General features: G+C 39.0%; 3 protein-coding genes across 3 annotated transcripts; 1 reads left to right on the top strand and 2 right to left on the bottom strand.

The window, feature by feature from the left end:
* The first annotated feature begins 392 nt into the window (after positions 1-392).
* Positions 393-16,954, top strand: lin9 (lin-9 DREAM MuvB core complex component). Its single transcript, XM_077221221.1, has 15 exons — positions 393-501; positions 1,709-1,741; positions 1,858-1,949; positions 2,073-2,177; positions 2,279-2,409; positions 4,663-4,788; positions 4,944-5,101; positions 5,390-5,523; positions 5,644-5,769; positions 14,695-14,796; positions 14,883-14,963; positions 15,066-15,191; positions 15,324-15,506; positions 15,775-15,872; positions 16,021-16,954. Exons 1-15 carry the CDS (start codon positions 471-473, stop codon positions 16,124-16,126), a joined length of 1,632 nt encoding a protein of 543 aa, XP_077077336.1. The 5' UTR covers positions 393-470; the 3' UTR covers positions 16,127-16,954.
* On the bottom strand, positions 9,576-11,948 carry LOC143728987 (uncharacterized). Its single transcript, XM_077219969.1, has 4 exons — positions 11,696-11,948; positions 10,868-11,002; positions 10,343-10,498; positions 9,576-9,584 (listed from the first exon to the last, which is right to left on the bottom strand). Exons 1-4 carry the CDS (start codon positions 11,873-11,875, stop codon positions 9,576-9,578), a joined length of 480 nt encoding a protein of 159 aa, XP_077076084.1. The 5' UTR covers positions 11,876-11,948.
* Positions 16,955-16,969: 15 nt separating the features above from the next.
* mixl1 (Mix paired-like homeobox) lies at positions 16,970-19,007 on the bottom strand. The gene is made up of 3 exons (XM_077221229.1): positions 18,669-19,007; positions 18,369-18,577; positions 16,970-17,819 (listed from the first exon to the last, which is right to left on the bottom strand). Exons 1-3 carry the CDS (start codon positions 18,766-18,768, stop codon positions 17,154-17,156), a joined length of 975 nt encoding a protein of 324 aa, XP_077077344.1. The 5' UTR covers positions 18,769-19,007; the 3' UTR covers positions 16,970-17,153.
* Positions 19,008-19,196: the final 189 nt, after the last annotated feature.

The raw sequence follows: 19,196 nt of genomic DNA on the forward strand, positions 1-19,196 counted from the left end.
AACTACTTTTAACAGGAACTGAGAGTAAATATGTTCGAATAAATCTTATTTTGATTCCATGAGTTTCAAGAACTAAAGAAGATTCTTTAAGAAAGTTATTGTATAGTAATAAAATCATAAGAGTTTTACAATGAATTAATTAGACCTTTTTTTTTTTTTAAATATAAAAATGTAACTTGAATAATTTGTCATCTTGATGCCCCCTAATGTGCCCCAATCCCCTGGTTGACAACCGCTGAACTGGATACAGAAAATTAACCTTTTAAACATGTTTAGATGAAAAGAAGAAATTGCACAAACATTCCTAATGCATCTTAAGATTCTCATTTTTCTATACCGTGCAGCTGAAATAAAAAATGTTTTGATAGTTTTGTGAGCGCATACTGTCGAGTGTTTGTTTGAACTGCCCTCTCTGTCCCACAATGCATCGCGGCACTCGGCCTTTGAAAAACCGGCGCGGCTAATTCAAGATGGCGGAGCTCGAGCAGCTGTTAGACGAGAGTGAGTAAAATAACAAACTCCTCACTAAACCTTCATAACTCTCCTGGCGAGCATTTGTCCAATTTAAAAGCGCTTTATAACTAATTTTACTTGCCATACATTTCAAGTGTTTTTCAATGTTATGAGTGGTGTTAAAATAGACGCAAAGTTATTAGCGCCGAGGCTAACGAGCTAACAGTTAGCTTTCAGAGGCTACTACTACTATAAATACATATCATACCTGAAGAGATTTTTGCCTTAAAATCCTGTTATAATCATTTATTTACAATCAGCACAAACCGTGCGGCTGGTAGTAGTAGCGTGGTGGTTACAATACGGACAGGGTTTAACTTTACAGACATTTATAGGGTCGTAACTCGATGACAGCTGCTGGGTTTTGTTGTTCTTGTCAGTGTCAGTCTGTTTGTGTATTAAAACACTCTCCATATGATAAATAAACACGTTCCATATGTTCACAGCACTCTTCCTATGTTAAGATACGTCTTTTGTATGATGCAGTACTGGTTTTTGGATTTTATCTGGTTCATCAAAATAGTTCTCAGTGGATTGTTTTGTTCCACTATCATATATACATTCTTTATTGTATTGCATTGGGGTGGATCATGATTTAATACCTCAGCTTTGCTCTTCAAGTGTTGTTATTGCCATTAATTAATCCTCATTAATGTTAATATTTGCAATATGAAGTGATTGCATATTGAGCTAGAGCAGTGATATAAAATGACACATTATTTAGCTAGTTCTATAAGCAGCTTATTGTTACAAAGAGAATATTTGTGGTTTCTGGTTGGATCACCGTGGTTGGTGATCTAAAATAATTATTAATTTATTTTTATCAGCGACGGTGATCTGACCAGAAACCACAAGATGTGTAATTTATCACTGCTCTAGTTCAATATGCAATCATTGTATAGAAAGAGAGTGTAAAAAAATGTCTCGAGTATTATTGATACATGATAGCATTTTTATTAAGAAGTTGGTCTTCTATTTTTCCAACTTTATTCTTGAAAAACTTTGATGTGTTGAAATAGCTTTGAGGTGGAAGATAAATAAAAATGTAATTGAAATGTGATCTAGGACTTTATCCCCTGAGTGTGTTCCATTGTTTCGGCTATTTGTAAGACTTATTTCAAAATCTTAATCATATGTTACTTTTGAAAACTTTGTGTAGAAATAGATCAAACTTTTTGTGCTCTTTTACCTTCAGGCTCTTCAGCTAAAGCTCTTGTAAGTTTAAGAGGTATGTCAATCTTTTGTTTCTGACACAAATACATTGCAATTGTCACAAAATGCTTTTTTTCTTTACATCCCCTCCACAGCTGAGTCATTTTTGGCACTTGTTTTGTTCTTCTACAGAAGGAAGTTTGTCTAATACTCTAAATGAGAAGAACAATTTACCAAAAACTCAGACCACCAGGGGACGGAGCAGTTATGTTTCTGTGGAAACGGTAAGTTGTCATCAATGCTTCATACTCTCTTTTCTGTATTTTCAGGATTGCTTGCAATGGTAGCAGTTTTGCATCTTAGCATTTATTGCTCCCCCAATGTCTCATGTCTGCTTTGTCCTTCAGCCAACAAGGAGCTCAAAGAGGAGTCGACTGTCGTGTGAGGATGAGGAGCGGCCTCTCGCCTCCAGATCTCCCAGGAGGAGCCAGAGGGTCACCGCTGTGCCTCAGGTGAGAGACATCCAGGATGTGTTTAATAAGAAGGATAGATGGATCTTTTGACATGAAGTTTGGTGAAATTGTATTTTCATTTTGAATGTTTGCCTTTGCAGAAACTTACAAATGTCACAACACCAGACAAAAGGGTTTCACAGAAAATTGGTCTGAGACTAAGAAACTTGCTCAAACTCCCCAAAGCGCACAAATGGTGCATCTATGAATGGTTTTATTCAAATATTGACAGGTATGTTTTGCAGGCTTTATATTTCCGGTCACTGTGTGCGGTTCTTGTGGTGTTAAAGGGTAGAGTAGGCAATTTTTGGGAATTCTGGTTGAAACATTCTTATCACATCCTGATAGCAATCAATTATAGAAGTGGTCTAAATATTAAATAATGTACATATATCATCTATGGATGTCTCAGGACCTACTAATGTCCGTCCAATCATTGCATTCAGTCTGTGATGTTCCACTATGAGTTGTGACTCCGACTTGGAGTTATGCGTTTCTATGTCAACAACACTATCAATGCCGAAATAAATCTGCTGCAGTCAGGTGGTACAAATAAGAGCTCTATAAGTTGTTTACATTCATAGATATATACACTAGATGTCGCCTTGGGGTTCTAAGCATGCGTCAAAACCGCCGCCATCTTGGAACAGGGGTCTTGTCATATGAAGTAGCTAGGTAACGCTGAATACATGGATGATGCTGGACTTTTGTGCTGCGAATGGATGTTCCCACGAACGAAATCTAAAAACCAGATAGCAAGGGATTACATTTCACAAGAATGTGAAATTTTTTTAAATCTCTCTGGACTCAATGATAAATACATGTCTGACCGTTGAAACGAACCAAAACAACTAGAAAATCTCATTCATGACGATTTATTGTGATTTTATTTCCGTTAGACTTTTTCCTACATTGACGCTGATGCTTTAAAGAGGACGGGCTCCCCTGTTCCATGATGGGCGGCTCTATTGACGCATTCGTTCCAATGAACTGCCGTAGCCAAGGCGACATCTAGTGTATATATCTATGGTTTACATTCATTCTTATTGTAATGCTATGTGCTTTGAGACATGAGGTAATTTAACAGCGTCTCTTATGATGCTTTGCTGAGTCTGCTTTGGCTGTGCGCAACCTGTGCGTTCATGTTAGAGCTGCACGATTATGACAAAAATCATAATTGCCGATTATTCCCTTGAAATTGTAATTGCGATTATTAATTACGATTATCACAATTTACATTGAATATATATAGGCATATTATAATACATGTTTACACAAAAATTGTTAACACACACAAGTACTGTCCCCCTTTACTTAACATAGGCTACACATAAATTGTAAGAATGACTCATAGTAAAGACTAGAAAAACATTAGGACTACTAAAGCAATTAAATAGCAGTCCCAAACTAGTTTTTGTTAATAAAATGTGATATGAGCCACCACAGTCATTTAAAAATATAAAAAAATAACACAAAGTGAAAATAAAGTGGCATTTTGGGGTTATGGAAACGTTACCATGGTAAATACACAATACTAACAAGAACTGTTAATGAAACAGCTCCTGGTGAATAGAATGAAAATCATACCTGCATGCAAATCCTTCATAGCTAACACGTGATTTATTGGTATTTTACTTTTATTTCGTGACTTACTAATTTACATTGTAACGACGTTGCATGCTCGTAGTTTCTTTTGCACTTTATACAGTGAAGCGATACACTTTAATATTGAAGAGTGCGCGCTACGAGCACAGTATAACGGCTCACAGGACAGTAAAGTCCGTTTTTCTGAGGTGAAAGACTTTTTATTTCAGCGTACACTTACGTCACTGCCTGGTATGTCATATTGTGCTGGGTTTTCTGAAGTAGTCGTGATTCGCCTCTCATAACATAATTATGCTCTAAACACACACACGCAGAGTGGATTTTCTTTTGTAATCGCGGCTTTGAACGATTACGTAATCGTGGCATCCGTAATCGTAATCGCAATTAGAAATTCTATTAATTGTGCAGCCCTAGATCATGTGTTTTGAAGGAGGCGTGGATTTGGAGACTCTCTGAAGGAATTGTGGGATCTAATGCTTTCAAAGCTAGCTTGCTATTGCTAGCCGCTCCGAAATTGCTTACCCTACCTTTAATTATTCACACATCATTTTGATTATTGGAAAGTGAGAGTAGTGTCTCTCTTCCATGAATAAGACATCATGACTTTGCATTTCCATTATATAAATAAATAAATTTGCTTTAATAGTCTGCTTGGTTGATCAACAGAAGTGCATGTCAATTTATAATAAAAATTGTCCTTTTTATTTTAAGCAAATTCTAGATAAATATTGTTTAAACTTTTAAGTAAACAATATTACATAGATGGGATTTGCTAACATTAAACTTTATTAGGTCTGTATCAGCCATAAATTGGAATATTGATTTACCACTAATTTTGAATTATTGTCTTTCCAAATGTCACCTTTTTTATGTTCTTTAGACCTTTATTTGAAGGAGACAATGACTTCTGCCTGTGTTTGAAGGAGTCTTTTCCCAATCTAAAGACCAGAAAATTGACAAGAGTTGAATGGGGAACAATCAGAAGACTTATGGGCAAACCTCGAAGGTTAACTGACTCCTCATTTTTTTAACCTTATACAGTAATCACGATAAATACCCATAATGTACATTACTCATGATTTACAGTTATAATATGTATACATCTAGATTTGCACATTAAAGCTGCATTAAAATGCAAATATCTTGTGTGTTGTTTTTCAGATGTTCCTCAGCATTCTTCGCTGAAGAGCGAATGGCTCTGAAACAGAAGAGGCAGAAGATGCGTCTCCTGCAGCAGAGGAAAATCACAGATATGTCTTTATGCAAAGACTTGCCAGATGAAATTCCTTTGCCCTTGGTCATCGGCACTAAAGTTACAGGTGAGCATCTGATTATACACTTTTGATATCTGCCATTATCTGACGCTATCAGCAGATGTGAAAAGAATATTTCAAAATAGACTTTTTCTTATGATTGTGAGTTTAGAAAGAGTGAACTTGATCAGGTGATCTAGTTTTCTAAGTTTTGCACTCTAGAACCACAATTTCTTTGCTTATTGTATAGGCAAATTAATGTCTTCTAGAGCAAAAGAAAAAATGTACAAAATGAAATGGTTTGAATGAAGATATAAAAACAATCCTCCTTTTTCTTTTTTCTTTAAACACTAGCTCGTCTTAGGGGTGTCCATGATGGCCTGTTTACTGGCCAGATTGATGCAGTGGATACCAGTGCAGCAACATATCGCGTGACTTTTGACAGAAATGGGCTCGGCACACACACTGTTCCTGACTATGAAGTGCTTGTAAGAAAAAAACTGTTTAGTCATTAATGGCTATTATAATTTTTCTGTCATCCAATCTCTTCATTAAAAACCTTGTCATTTGATTTTAATGGCTAACACTCTTCAATGCTTTCTCCCCAGAGTAATGAACCTCATGAGACGATGCCCATATCTGCTTTTGCTCAGAAACAGCGGCCACCTCGTTTCCAAAACTTTCTGACCCCACCCCGTGGATCTTATCCAGGCTCAACCCAGTCCATCTTGATGGTAAAATGAAACTTTCAAAGAGGTGTTCCTTGAATTAGTGGTGGTTAACTGGTGTGTCATTGCCCAAAAAATGTTTTGCAGATTTGTTCTGCTAGGGTTGCATGTCTGCCGGGATAAAACAATATTAAATGCTAGAGCTGTGTGATTAATGCAAAATGATTAAGCAATGATTAAGCAAATGATAGCTAAGCGCATACACACCAAAATGTCAAAATGCCTTTTTGGAGAGTATTTAAATTAACACAGTGGGTTATTTACATTAATTCATTTAGCCAACACTTTTATCCAAAGCGACTTACAAATGAGAACAATAGAAGCAGTTAAACTAACAAGTCAAGTCAAATCACCTTCATTTTTATAGCGCTTTTAACAATATGCACTGTTTCAAATCAGCTTTACAGTGATAATAGGAAATTAAAGTAACAGAGATTGTTTTGGCTTTATAGCAGCTCTAGAATAAAGTTATTGTCCAGCTGAAGTTAGTTTTGATTGATTCACTTCCGTCGCAACGATCATTAGTTACTAACTTAAGGGCCGCTAACACGACACCGTTCTAACAGAAAATTCTTTATGCGATCCGGCCGCTCATTTCATAAAACGGTGCCTGGTGGCTCTGAGAATTTTTTATCGCTTCCGCGTAGCCAAGTGAATCGGAATTATACAGACAACGTTTAATCAGTACAGAGGTAAAGGGAAGGAGGCCTTCACAAGGAAAAGACTAGTGACACTTCAGGACTGCGTTGTCGTCGTGTCCAGGCGCAGGTCCTTCATCAGATCCAGATACGGCCTGGATCCGGTGGACTGCGGTAACTAGGGATGGCGAAAACGAAAAATTTTCTTGACGGACCACAGAGCCTCATTAGCCGGTTGAAACCGGTTAACCGATTAGTTTAAAATTTGCCACGCTATTTGAAATAACTGCCATTTGGAGCCGCGCCTGCAATTTCGCAACTCTGTCGCATCGCTCTCTGCCTCCCGCGTGCGCACGCACACACACACACATTGCTCCGGCGCCGCGCTTCCACTCACGTCAATTTTTAAATCCCTTACAGCGCGAAACATGAGTCCCGCAAACACGGCGCCGAGGAGCTTGTATGTAATTGCTGGACAAATGGCTCCTTAGTTTTGAAATGGTTTGGGTACAAGGTGATCGCGTTGAAAATAAAGGCGTTAGTCTAGCCTTAGAAGCTCATTTGAAACATTGCCGCCTCTCATTTAAGAAAATGACAGCTCCGCTTTAGTTTGAGGTAGTGCTAACGATAATAAAGGAAGATGATGATCATCATCACCTTATCTGTTACCACTGAAATGTAGATGTAGCCTAATGTATTTCTACAGTATTACAACTGTATTTAAGCACTGTATCACACAAGTTGCAACTTACTGTGTCATTCTTTTTGGTGAAATGGTCCCACACACTACTTTTTTTTTCACGCTTCATCCTGTCGTCTGCCCTGGCTCTAACCTTGAGTATTTTAGCCTGTAGCCTTTACTTTTCGCAAACCTTGTGAGCGCGCGAACCCAAACGCTGTGACCTCGCGCCATATGTTTTTATTGGTTTATTAAGTACAAACAGGCGAGTTATGAAAAATTGGGTGTGAGGGATTTGTTCACTTCACACAAAAATATCTTGGAATGAGATGGCTAACTGTAGTAGCGTTTGGTCCACTGTCCATAATAGCCTAATTCAGAGAACCCTTTTTTTTAACCGACTACCGACAACTTTGATCGGTTAACGTTGAGACGGTCAACCATCGGTCAAACGGTCATCGATTAGCATCCCTAGACGTGACGGACTATAATGCGTCAAGACCTCGCTCAAGTACTGGGGAGCTAAACCATTTGAGGGCTTGAGACGAAGAACCATATAAGTCCATTTTTTCAAATTTTGAATAATAATTTTTTTTTTAATTTGGACTCTGAATATTATATTATTATTATTTTTTTTACTTGAAGATAGACAACAAAAGCCTCACAATTCTAATGAGAAAAAAAAAAGTTAGAGTAATTTACATTTCTGGAATGTGGAAGAACAGTATATGTCCAGTTAATGTGGAATAACAGTATAAGTCCAATTCATCATATCAATTTAAACCACTGGAGATTTGATTCCTTTATCTTAGTTTTAATACAGTAAAAGAACCTTAAAGAAAATATTAAGCATTTCTTTCTTTCAATTTCTTTTATTTTTTGCCAACGTAAATCACAGAACAAAAACACGGACAATACAGTATGAACAATGAACAATACATAGGCCTACTTATAGTACAGAAAACATACGTCAGTACAAACAATAAACCGTACATACAATCAACAATACATACAAACAATAAACAACAGTAATAACTGTAAACAATACATATTTACAATACAGACATACATCATCATCATTCCCTGCTATGGTTCCATATGCTAGTTTACCATTTTATAATACATTTCATCAATCACCCCATTCATACATTTACTAAATAAATAACTATATATTCCTATTATACAACATAAGATAAGGCATACAAGATAAGCTACAACTACAATTATGATTACTTTTACACAATATACCCCACCTTACCCTGCACCTGACCTACACATACCAGGCTACTCTTCGCATTCTAATGTCCCATAAAATGCTTGGGCCTCCGCTGGCATGTAGGCTAGCATTTTCATAAGTTCCCGGTGCTTCTCCTTCTTGACGGGCAGAGGGTCCTCATAAGCACGAGCATACCTGGTGGAGAACAAGGGAGCTGGAGGTGGTTGATTCTTCCTCTGTCTGGTGATCAGCCAGGTCTTCCATCCCTCGTAGAGGCTGTGGCTCCCTTTTGTGTGGACACACCATGGATCAGCAGCTAAAATCATGATTCAACAAGAAATTCAATAAAGATTCTTCTTTATACATTTCATCTCAATGACTTTGAATGGATGCTGCTGCCTGGCTCCACGGATCATCTCGGCGACATCGCTGGGGGTGTGGAGTGTGGACACCTTACGCCTCTTGTCCAGCGTGGCAAAGGAACGGTCACAGGGAAGGAAGGAGTGAACAGACACCATGAACTTCTGCTCTTTCTGACTGAAGTACCCTCTAGATACGAGCAGGGCCTTGAGGTTTAGGACTCGCCAGTTGTTGTTCTGCCCACAGCATCGGTCACTATAGATGACGAGCTTCTGTTCCTTTGCCTGGACTAGGGGAGCGAAAGATGTTTCTGCCCACTTCAAAAGACAGCTTGCCACCTCAATGGAACCTCTGTGAGCAATGCCCTCATGCCAGAGGCACATTGTAGGAAGATCGTCAGTGCCCATCTCCTGGATACAGAGGTTGTAGTTGGCCAGTTGCCATTGATAGTACATGTTGGGAGTGTGTCAGGTTTGGCGTGTTCACTACCCCCTGCATGTCGATACAAATGACATGGCAGTCATCATTGGCTTTGGCCCACTCTGTGTCAGCCTGCAACTGGGTGTACGCTTTTTCAGCTTTCCGGTGGTGAAGCTCATTCTCGGCTGCGATCTTCAACCTTTCTCCATCTGTTGTCGCAGCTGTTAATTTTGAGAACAGGGCGTCACATTTTGCACAAGTGTCACTTCTTGGCTGCCCAAAACTGAGGTTCTGCTGCTTGAAGAGGTCCCTATAGAGCCAGAACTTTGCAGTGGATGTTGGATTGTGTTCCTTGTACAGGCGGAACATGCGGAGCAGGTTTAAATCAGGGCTCAGGTACTCCCTCTCCACATCTCCCTTCATCCGTGAGTAGTGGTTCGGTTGGCGTGGGAAGCTCAAGATATGCTATCTTATCCCCTCTCTCACTGCAGGATGAATGCTATGAGGCCTAAAAAATAAACAACACAACTCATGAACAAGGGAAATATAATAAACTATGCTGGTCTGTTTTGCACAATTGCATTGTTTCTGTGACCATAAATGTATAATTCTAAACATTCCTCTAAACTATAGGATTTTGTTTTTCACATACAATCATTAAAGGGATACTTCAGGATTTAGCATTAAGCTTTGTATCATTAGAAAACTGAATTCTTTTTAGTATTTTCGAATTACCATGCTTTCCTCCCTCATATCCCCCTGAGATGAGAGATTTATGTATTTTTTGTCTGGAAAAAATCCTCCGATGACACAAAAAACGTCATTGTTTACTTGCACACCTTTTGTTTCAATCTAACTGAATTTATTCCGATTTCTGAATCTGAATGTAGTGTTTACATGGATGCTAAACATGTGATTGATTGATGTGTGCGTTTTAGCATTGCAATCTGGGAGTTGTTGTCTTTCATCCCCATAAATCAAAAATACATTTTCTGGCTTTTCTCAGGTCTAGAAGGCTCCGAATTAAAAAATAATTTCACATTTCTACTACATAAATGACCCATTTTAAATACACATTAATCTTTCCAGAGCTGAAGTATCCCTTTAAGATCCACATGTTGTAATGATACAAAGAATAATCATACATTACATTTGCATAGCACTTTACCTGATGATATCGATCTCAAAGTGCAAAAATATGTTTCCTGAGTGGACAACAACAGTGAGCTGAATCCTAACCAAAACGCTAGGCTATATACAACTTGCCTGTAGGCGACTGTTGGGCAGTTGAAAGACTGACATAAATGTGAGCTTACAAACAGCAAGTCTTTGGCCTCCTTGTTGCACATGGTACTTGAAGGTGTACTTCCTCTTAGTAATCTCAGTGTCAGGCCCACGTGGTCGTCTGCGACTCACCTTGTGCTAGAAGTAAAAAGACATGAAGTAAAAAGACATTTACCATAGCGTAGCAGGCTAGCCGTAGTGTAGAGCTGTCAAGTTAAGGTCATTAAGTATGTGAGTAGGCTTTGGTAAGGAGAATGAATAAGCCATGTGTATGCCTTTTAGGGCACCAAAGCGCTGTGGTCTGTAATGCACTTGGTGGCCTACTTGATGCCGATCATCCTTCATCCATCCTCACAGAATTTAACATGTACAGTGATCAGGCACATGTGCAGTCTTAGTGAATTCACAAACTTAGTATTCAATTCACTGGTTATTTCATGGGCCTACATTGTGATGCATTGCAAACTGTTGACATGATATGGTCATGAATTGCTTAAGTTAGCCTACCTGCTCCAAACCAGAGAGAATGATAGCCTGCTGCCTCTCATAAGAGACAGCATAAAACTCTGTGAAGAGCTGGAGTTTTCTTTGTTCTGTTAGGCTTGAACACTGCCTGGGACACGTCTCCTTGCACACATTGCCCTTAACAAAAACAAAGTCACATTAGCGTTTTTTTTTATTTTTTATAGCTATAGAACACTAGAGCTATTAACAGCTATTAAGGTTACTAGCTAGAATATATAACAGCTTACACAATCAATGCATTTTTTTATTATTACCTTTTAGTTATTTTATTTATTAAATAATGAGTAACAAACAAACATAGCATACAATATTACAAAACAAAGTGTTGCATTAAATGGTAACAGGGGATCCAAAAATATATCAAAATATTTTAAACCAACAATGAATTTTTTATATATATATAGGCTATATTTTTTTTTGTGCCAATTTCAGTGAAGACATAAAGCAATCAAAGTCTAATTTTCTCAGCTTTCATTTCGACCCATTCATGACATGATTTGCTAAACAGTCGAGCTGTATGAACATTAGTAACGTTAGACGCCCAGCACTATGCCCCCTGACTGTAACCAGCTACGTTGCAAAGTAACTGGCTAGCCAGACATCAAACGCAGCTAAAATGTTTTGATTAATTTATCCGTGGTTATAAGGAGTAGCCTACAGCATTCATTTCGACCCGTTCCTGAATTGATCCGTTAAACAGAGTGAGCTATTTGAATGAACTCTAGTAGACGACGCCCAGTAGCCTATACGCCCCTCTGACTGTAACAGCTAACGTTAAGTAGATACTTTGTATACGGTTCTTTCACTCACCTCTTTCGGTGGACTTTTTCCTCGTTTTTGCTCTCCTCTCCGGTTCACATATGGTTTCCCAGCATCCCTCAAAGACTTCTTTGCTCTGTCCTTCCATTCATTCATGTTTGCTCTCCTTTTTTTGCCGAGGTTTTGCCTTTTAATGTCCGAAGCGGACATGAAAGCACCCGGCGTCTCCATTTTTCGTTAGTGGACATAAAAGTTTTTTCCGCGTGAGACCATTTTAAAATTTAAAATACAGAGTTTTGGTCGCGCGAACACACCCCCAAAGTGATTCTGTATACAAACTGGCACACATACATTCAAGTCAAATGGTATTCTCAATTTTTGTTTTTTTGGACTTTTTTTTTGGTTCGCCGCATGAACACATTTAGTGCTTTGTAAGTAATCAGCAATATTTTAAAATTTATACGATGTTTAATAGGACAACAATATGCTATGATCCTTCCCAGTTTAATCTAATGGAGTATTTGTACTTTTATTTATTTATTTATATATATATATATATATATATAAAGATAATAAATATAGAATAGAAGATAAAGTGTTAGTATTAATGGATCAAGTGTTGCCGAAAAAGATGCGTCTTCAGCCGTTTCTTGAAAATGCCCACTGACTCAGCAGCTCTGGTTGAGTTGGGCAGGTCATTGCACCAGCATGGAACAGACCAGAATAAGGTCTGAGAAAGATTTTGTGCTTCTTTGAGATGGCACCACAAGACGGCATTCACTTGCAGAGCGCAAGTTTCTGGATGGCGTGTAAGTCTGAAGTAATGAGTTTAGGTAGAAGGGAGCAGAGCCAGTGGTTCAAAAAGTCAGTGTAAGCAAAAGTCAGTGACTTGAATTTGATGCGAGCGGAAACTGGCAACCAGTGCAATTTTGTGAGGAGAGGAGTGATGTGTGCTCTTCGGCTCGTTAAAGACTCTAGCTGCAGCATTTTGGATCAGTTGCAAAGGTTTGGCAGTGCAAGCTAGAAGGCCTGCCAGGAGAGCATTACAATAGTCCAGTCTGGATAGAACAAGTGCTTGGACAAGGAGTTGTGTAGTATGCTCTGATAGGAAGGGCCTGATCCTCCTAATGTTGTATAAGGGAAGTTGCAGGACCAGGCAATTCTAGCAATTTGGTCTGTAAAGTTCAATTGATCATCAATCACAACTCCAAGGTTCCTGGCTGACCTTGATGGAGTCATGGATGACGAACCTCGCTGAATGGAGAAGTTGTGGTGTAGTGTTGGGTTAGCCGGGACCAACAAGCAACTCTGTCTTCGCAAGGTTTAGTTGAAGGTGGTGGTCCTTCATCCAGCCAGAAATGTCTGTCAGGCAGGCTAAGATTCGCGCAGCAACCATCGGATCATCAGGCTGGAATGAGAGGTATAGTTGTGTGTCATCAGCGTAGCAGTGGTAGGAAAAGCCATGTTTCTGAATCACAGATCCTAGTGATGTCATGTAGATAGAGAAGAGAAGTGATCCAAGCACTGAGCCCTGAGGCACCCCAGTAGTTAGATGTTGGGTCTTGGACACCTCACCCCTTCATGACACTGAGAGGTAAGACTTGAACAATTGTAGTGCAGTTCGCAAAATGCCCTTCGTCTTTAAAATTGACAGGAGGAGCTGGTGGTTAACTGTGTCAAAGGCAGCAGACAAATCCAGCAGGATGAGAGCTGAGGATTTGGAAGCTGCTCTTGCAAGTCTCAGAGCTTCAATTACTGAGAGCAGGGCAGTCTCAGTTGAGTGTCCGCTTTTGAAACTAGACTGGTTGTTGTCCAGGAGGTTGTTCTGTGTAAGAAAGGAAGAGATCTGGTTGAAAACAACTTGTTGGTTCAAGTGTTTTCACAACGAATGGAAGAAGGGATACCAGTCTGTAATTTTTCAGATGTCCTGTATTTAGAGTGGGTTTCTTAAGCAGTGGGGTTACCCGAGCCTGCTTAAATGCTGTGGGAAAAGTACCAGTGTACCAGTGCGTGAGTGCAGGTACAACTGAGGAAGAAATGGCTTGAAGTAGGTTAGTGGGAATAGGATCAAGCGGACAGGTAGTAGGGCGATTGGAAAGGTGGAGTTTAAAGACGTCTGCCTCTGAAAGCAGAGAGAAGGAGGGTAGATTATGTGTGTTAGTTTGATGATGATTGTTTTATTTATGAAAACCCTGGCCTGGAGGAAAGGGGGCAGATGTTGTCCAAGCAGGATGTAAAAGTGGAGAAAAGAGGATCAGTTGCACTGTTAGTATCTAGTGTTAAGAGCTGATCAGGTGGAGGAAGTGTGGATGAGACCAAAGAGGATAGGCGAGAGGGTGAGAGTGAGCGTAGGTTTCGCCCTACTATTATTGCTTATCTGAATACCACTGTTAGTACATCTTCCAAAAACAAAACAAAAAACACTGTTTATTTAATTTGTCTTTTCGTTCTGTTGTATTTATTTGTCTGTTTTGTTTGTCATTCGTTTCTTTGTTCTTATTGTACTGCTGATTATGTACTTGTTTTCTGTATTTTTTTTCGAGAACCTTTTTCATCGTTAGTTAACCATGTATAAGCTTCTGTCGATAATAAGTGTCGATAATTGTGATATTTGGCTAATTGTTCAAATTACTCATATCGTGAAATAAGACTTTGGTCATATCGTCCACCAATAATCATGTTAAATAATCATGATTTCAATATTGACCAGAAATAATTGTGATTATGATTTTTGCCATAATTGAGCAGCCCTACTAAATGCCAATAATTAAATGCAACAATGTTCAGTTTGTTCTGACCTCAAGGTGTCAAGGAGTCATCTAGAAACCAAACACTCAATCTTTAAAGTCAATTCTATTCCCTATTAACAATTTTCAGATTGTTGGGCCATTTTATACATTTAAGTGAGAGAAATTTTATTTTTATTTTATTACAAACAATTTGGTACTATGCAGGGTACCCACTTGATATTCAATGTAAAATCTGTGTCTTTAACCAAAACCTTATTCCACCAAAAATTTTTGAAAAAATAATTGTAGATCTCTTCCCAGGATAATGACCCTCTATTCAGTCAGTCCCCCTGGAAAAGTAAACTGACAGGAACTGATGGAGAGACATTGGGTGGATTTCCTGTCAAGTTTCTTGTGCAAGTGGTGAGAATTGCAGTCAATAATGGTATCTATTTACTTGACTTTCGTTTTAGACAGAATTTTGTCATTTTGTTTTATTTTCCTGCTAGACGCGTCTGTCCAAAATCCTCATGATTAAAAAGGAACATATAAAGCATTTGAAGGAGATGAACACAGAAGCTGAGAAACTAGTAAGGTTTTAAAGTGCTGTCTGTAAATGACAAGAGCTAATATGGATTTGTTCTTTTGTAATGACTGTACGGCAAGTAACTTTTTCCATTCTGCCACTGCAGAAGTCCTATTCCATACCAATTGGGTTGGACTTGCAGAAGAGATATGCCACAACAGTGCTGGACCTGGAACAACTCAACAAAGACCTCAACAAAGTCCTCCATGAAGTACAGCAGTTTTGCTTTGAGGTATGTCCAACCCCCCCACCCCACCCACTAGACTTGTTCTCCGGATGTTCAGTTCTGGTTTTCTTTGTAATATTTTGGACATAAAACATGCATTCAAATTGCGTTCACTCTTCTATAATATTCTCTGCTCAGTTGGCCCCAGATCAGGGCATGCAGCCTGCAGATCAGCCCAGTGAGCTGCGACGGCGCTGTGAAGAAGAGTCACAGGACATTGTGCGTCTGAGTAATGCGTTGCCTGATGGAGAACAGCGTGTCCAGAGCCCCGGCCTCACTCAGCTCGTCTCACGGCTCACGGCTCTCCTCCTGCAGATCAGGGTACCAGACTATAGTGTTTACGGTTGCATGTCGTTTACAACAACATAGAACATTTTTACACTTTCTGAAGAAAAAATTATTTGTGCCCATCCTTATCACTAAAAGGCATTTACATAGAGCGCAGACCAAGAACTTGGGAGTCAGGATTGCTATGATCCAGCTTAATTAATACTAGCTTAACCAAGTTGTTTGTCCTGCTCTATCAAGGACTTTTACATACTACATGTACATTGGATCCTGATCATATTTTTCTCGTTATTTAATGCAGTGTTTGGCCGAAGGGGGAGACTTGAACTCGTTTGAATTCAAATCACTCACAGACTCTCTTAATGACATAAAGAGTTCAATAGATGACTCCAACCTCAGGTAATACTTATTTTGCTTTGTTTTTCCTGCATTCGTTTAAGTTTTTATTTGACATCTGTTTTGTTGTTTTTCCCATTTCCAAGAACTCCAAACATTCATGTTCTTTGCTTTTAAAACATTGTCATCTACAATAATCTGTCTTCTACAGTTGTTTTCAGGATAATGTGGAGATCCATGTAGCACACATACAAAGCGGTCTGAGCCAGCTGGGTAACCTCCATGCTTTCTCTGCCAACAACACCAACAGAACGTGACTGAAATAAACTTGCACGCCTCCCAGGAATCCGATCGCAAATGCGGATAGCAACTCACCTCTTCAGATCACCACTTTGTTCTTTTGTGTTCTTTCTGTTTGACGTTATGGAAGGTCAGAATGTTTGTTCATTAACTGGACCTGCAAAAGTAGTGTTCAAATTCCATGCCTGAAGGCACCAGAGTGTCTTGGATGATGTTCGACTAGCTAGTAAAAAAAAAATGTGAGTGTGAAGTTTTTTTGTAGATGTAAATGTTTGACACAATTTCAGATTCTACTCACACTCAATTTGATATTTAAGTTTTCCCTTATTTTTTTTTTATTATTATTGCTGGTTTACAACTAGGGTGTATGCCGAGCAACACTACTTGCTGGTGCAGTTTTTTTGATACCGTTTTGCATAATTTTATTTCCTCTGTTTCTTTCTCAAAGTGCTTAACTTTGAGTGTCCTGAGAGAAGAGGTACTGTTCTTTCTGTTTTAAACTGTTCTGTATGTTTTAAATATGTACATTGTAGATAACTGTACAGTTCACTCAAAATATATCAATAAATCGATCATATATAGGGTAATGTGGACATTTTTGACTTGCCAGATTTAGGTATTTTTGCAAAGAAACCATTCTGTTTATACAAGGCCTATAATAGACAGCTGTGTGGAATGAAACAGTTTGTCTTGTCCTTAGAAGAAGAAATAATCACCCAAATGCCCCACTGGTGTGTTTTTCAATGCGGTAGTTTTGTGGGGGGGGGGGGGCGGGGTTTTAACCTGTAAGTGTATGCATGACACAAAACATTTGTAAATAAATTGATTTCTATTATCTTCAAAAAGGCTCAGAGTCTGTATTTTGGTGGTTTATAGAGATTTTTATTATGAGTGTAGAATGTCTCCCTTTTACCCCCAAATTGTGTGATAATCACATACATAATATACAATAATATCTGAAATATACCATAAATATCTGATTTTCAAACCATACATGTTCTTCAAAGCTTCAGATAAAGTCTGTGAGTGTAAAAGCTTAAAAAGCTAAATGAACCCATTAAAAATGGCTTCTCTTTCCCAATCTGAGTCTGAATCTGAGAACTCGACAGCTTCGCTTGCTCTGATAGGAGAAAAGGTTCCAAAACTTTCTGGCTGGACCTTGTCTGGTATGTTTTGGACAGAACAGGCAATGTGTTTGGGGGATGATGAGAACATCATGAAGTTATTCTGTGAGGGGAGAGGTGGAATAACCACCTTCATCTCTGGCCCAATGGTTTTGTTCGGTGGGAAGTTGTCGTATTCCACCAAAAATTGCTTCATTGTAGACTTAGCATGGCTTGTGGCCGTGAACTGTCCATGTCCCTTCGGATACTGCTGTGTGTAATTGCGAGGCACCACAACGCTCAGGTGATCTGTTTTGATTTGGTTCTCCTCGGTTCTGCTGAACATGCATGGAATCGTGGTTGGGTCGTATATGTCACCTTTCAGGGTGCAGATCTTCTCTTCTGCAGAGTTGATCAGCTGTTGACTGAAGTTGTCCATCGTTACGAACTTTGGTGTTCTTTGGGTTTCCAGGCTGGTGTGGTTCTGATGTGTCGTAAACTGGTTCATAAGGAGATTGTTGGGGGTCAGTATACTTCCACTGGTCTTGTTGGGAACAGGAATTCCCACCTGGCGCCGTGACTTTGCCCTTCGGTTCTGGAACCACACCTGAATAGAAAATGAACACAGTTTAGGAACCTGATGCCATTCAATTATCTACAATATATTCAATGAACAGAAAACCACACTGACATAAATTCACACAACTGTAGAGAAAACCGGGGCTTGTTGTCACGCTTTTTCTAAAACTTACCGATTGAACTGTTCTCAGGACAAGCAAATTTTTTATAAATGTTAACTTGGGACAAAAGTGTTTTGTTTTACTGTTTTAATTTTTATCAAATATTTTATACAGATAAACTTAAATACATAGCATATTACATTTATGTATGGCTTTTTCTTTGTTTATTTTTTCAAACTTAAGATAGAATGTAATATTTAAAACAATTTCTTAGATCTGTGTAAAAAAAACTTAACCTCTTCTTGATCCCTCTGAGTTCAAAGTTTGTTGAATAAACTTAAACTTATTCCCCTTACCAATAAAATGTTTCATAAGCTTTTGTAGACGTTAAACCAAACGTGTGACAACTAGCCCCGGTTTCCCGTTTAATGTTAAGCAGGTCTTTTCCTGATGAACATTGCAAATAGAAATCTCACCTGGATTCTCGACTCTGGCAAACCGGTCAATGCCTCAAGTTTCTCTCTTAAATAAATATCAGGGTATTTGGTGTCCAAGTAAACTTTCTCCAGGACGTCAATCTGCTGTTGCGTGAAGTTGGTGCGTTTTCTGCGGTGCGTAAACAAGCTCGCGCTGTCCGCCCTGGAGGCGCCATTGAGGAACTGCATCCTGTCTTGAGCTGCGTAATGAGAAACACGAAAATTATTTTAGTTAAGCGGATTTGATTACTTAGTTACTCTCAAATGGATTTCAAGAAATATTCCAGCGTAAACACCCACCTGTTGTGTGCATGTTAGTCCTCCTTTCCAAATCTGCGGTTGGAAACAGCTGGAATTGTTTTAAGTGTCCATTCCCAAGGTTTCCATGCACGACTGCCATTGTGACCTAGACCTACTCGGGTTCAGCATGCAATAATTTGACTTTCCTTCGGACATCATTAGCCTATATATCCAGTCAGCCAGCCTTCCCTCAGAGTTGATCAAAGTGAAGCTGAGAGGCGGCAGGACGCAGGTGTGAATTTTTTACATTCGTGGGTTATTTGCATCTGAAAAAGGTTCGTGTGTGGGTTTAATGGGATCTCCACCCGAATACACATGACTTGAAAAAACATGTACGTGTATTGTTGAGTTGAGATGTTTCCATGATCAGCTCCTTAGATCAGCTTGCAGCCTTGCACTTCCTGCAGACTGATCACCTTTTTATACAACATTAGTATAAATGCATCAGAACTTATATGGGTCTTCCATTGGGCCCTGTATATTTTTTAGAAAATACTCTTTGTAGACATGCATCATAGGCTACATTAT

Source organism: Siphateles boraxobius, unplaced genomic scaffold (genome assembly GCF_051911475.1).
Source record: "Siphateles boraxobius isolate OS27281-9 unplaced genomic scaffold, OSU_SipBor_1 8, whole genome shotgun sequence".
NCBI lineage: Eukaryota > Metazoa > Chordata > Actinopteri > Cypriniformes > Leuciscidae > Siphateles > Siphateles boraxobius.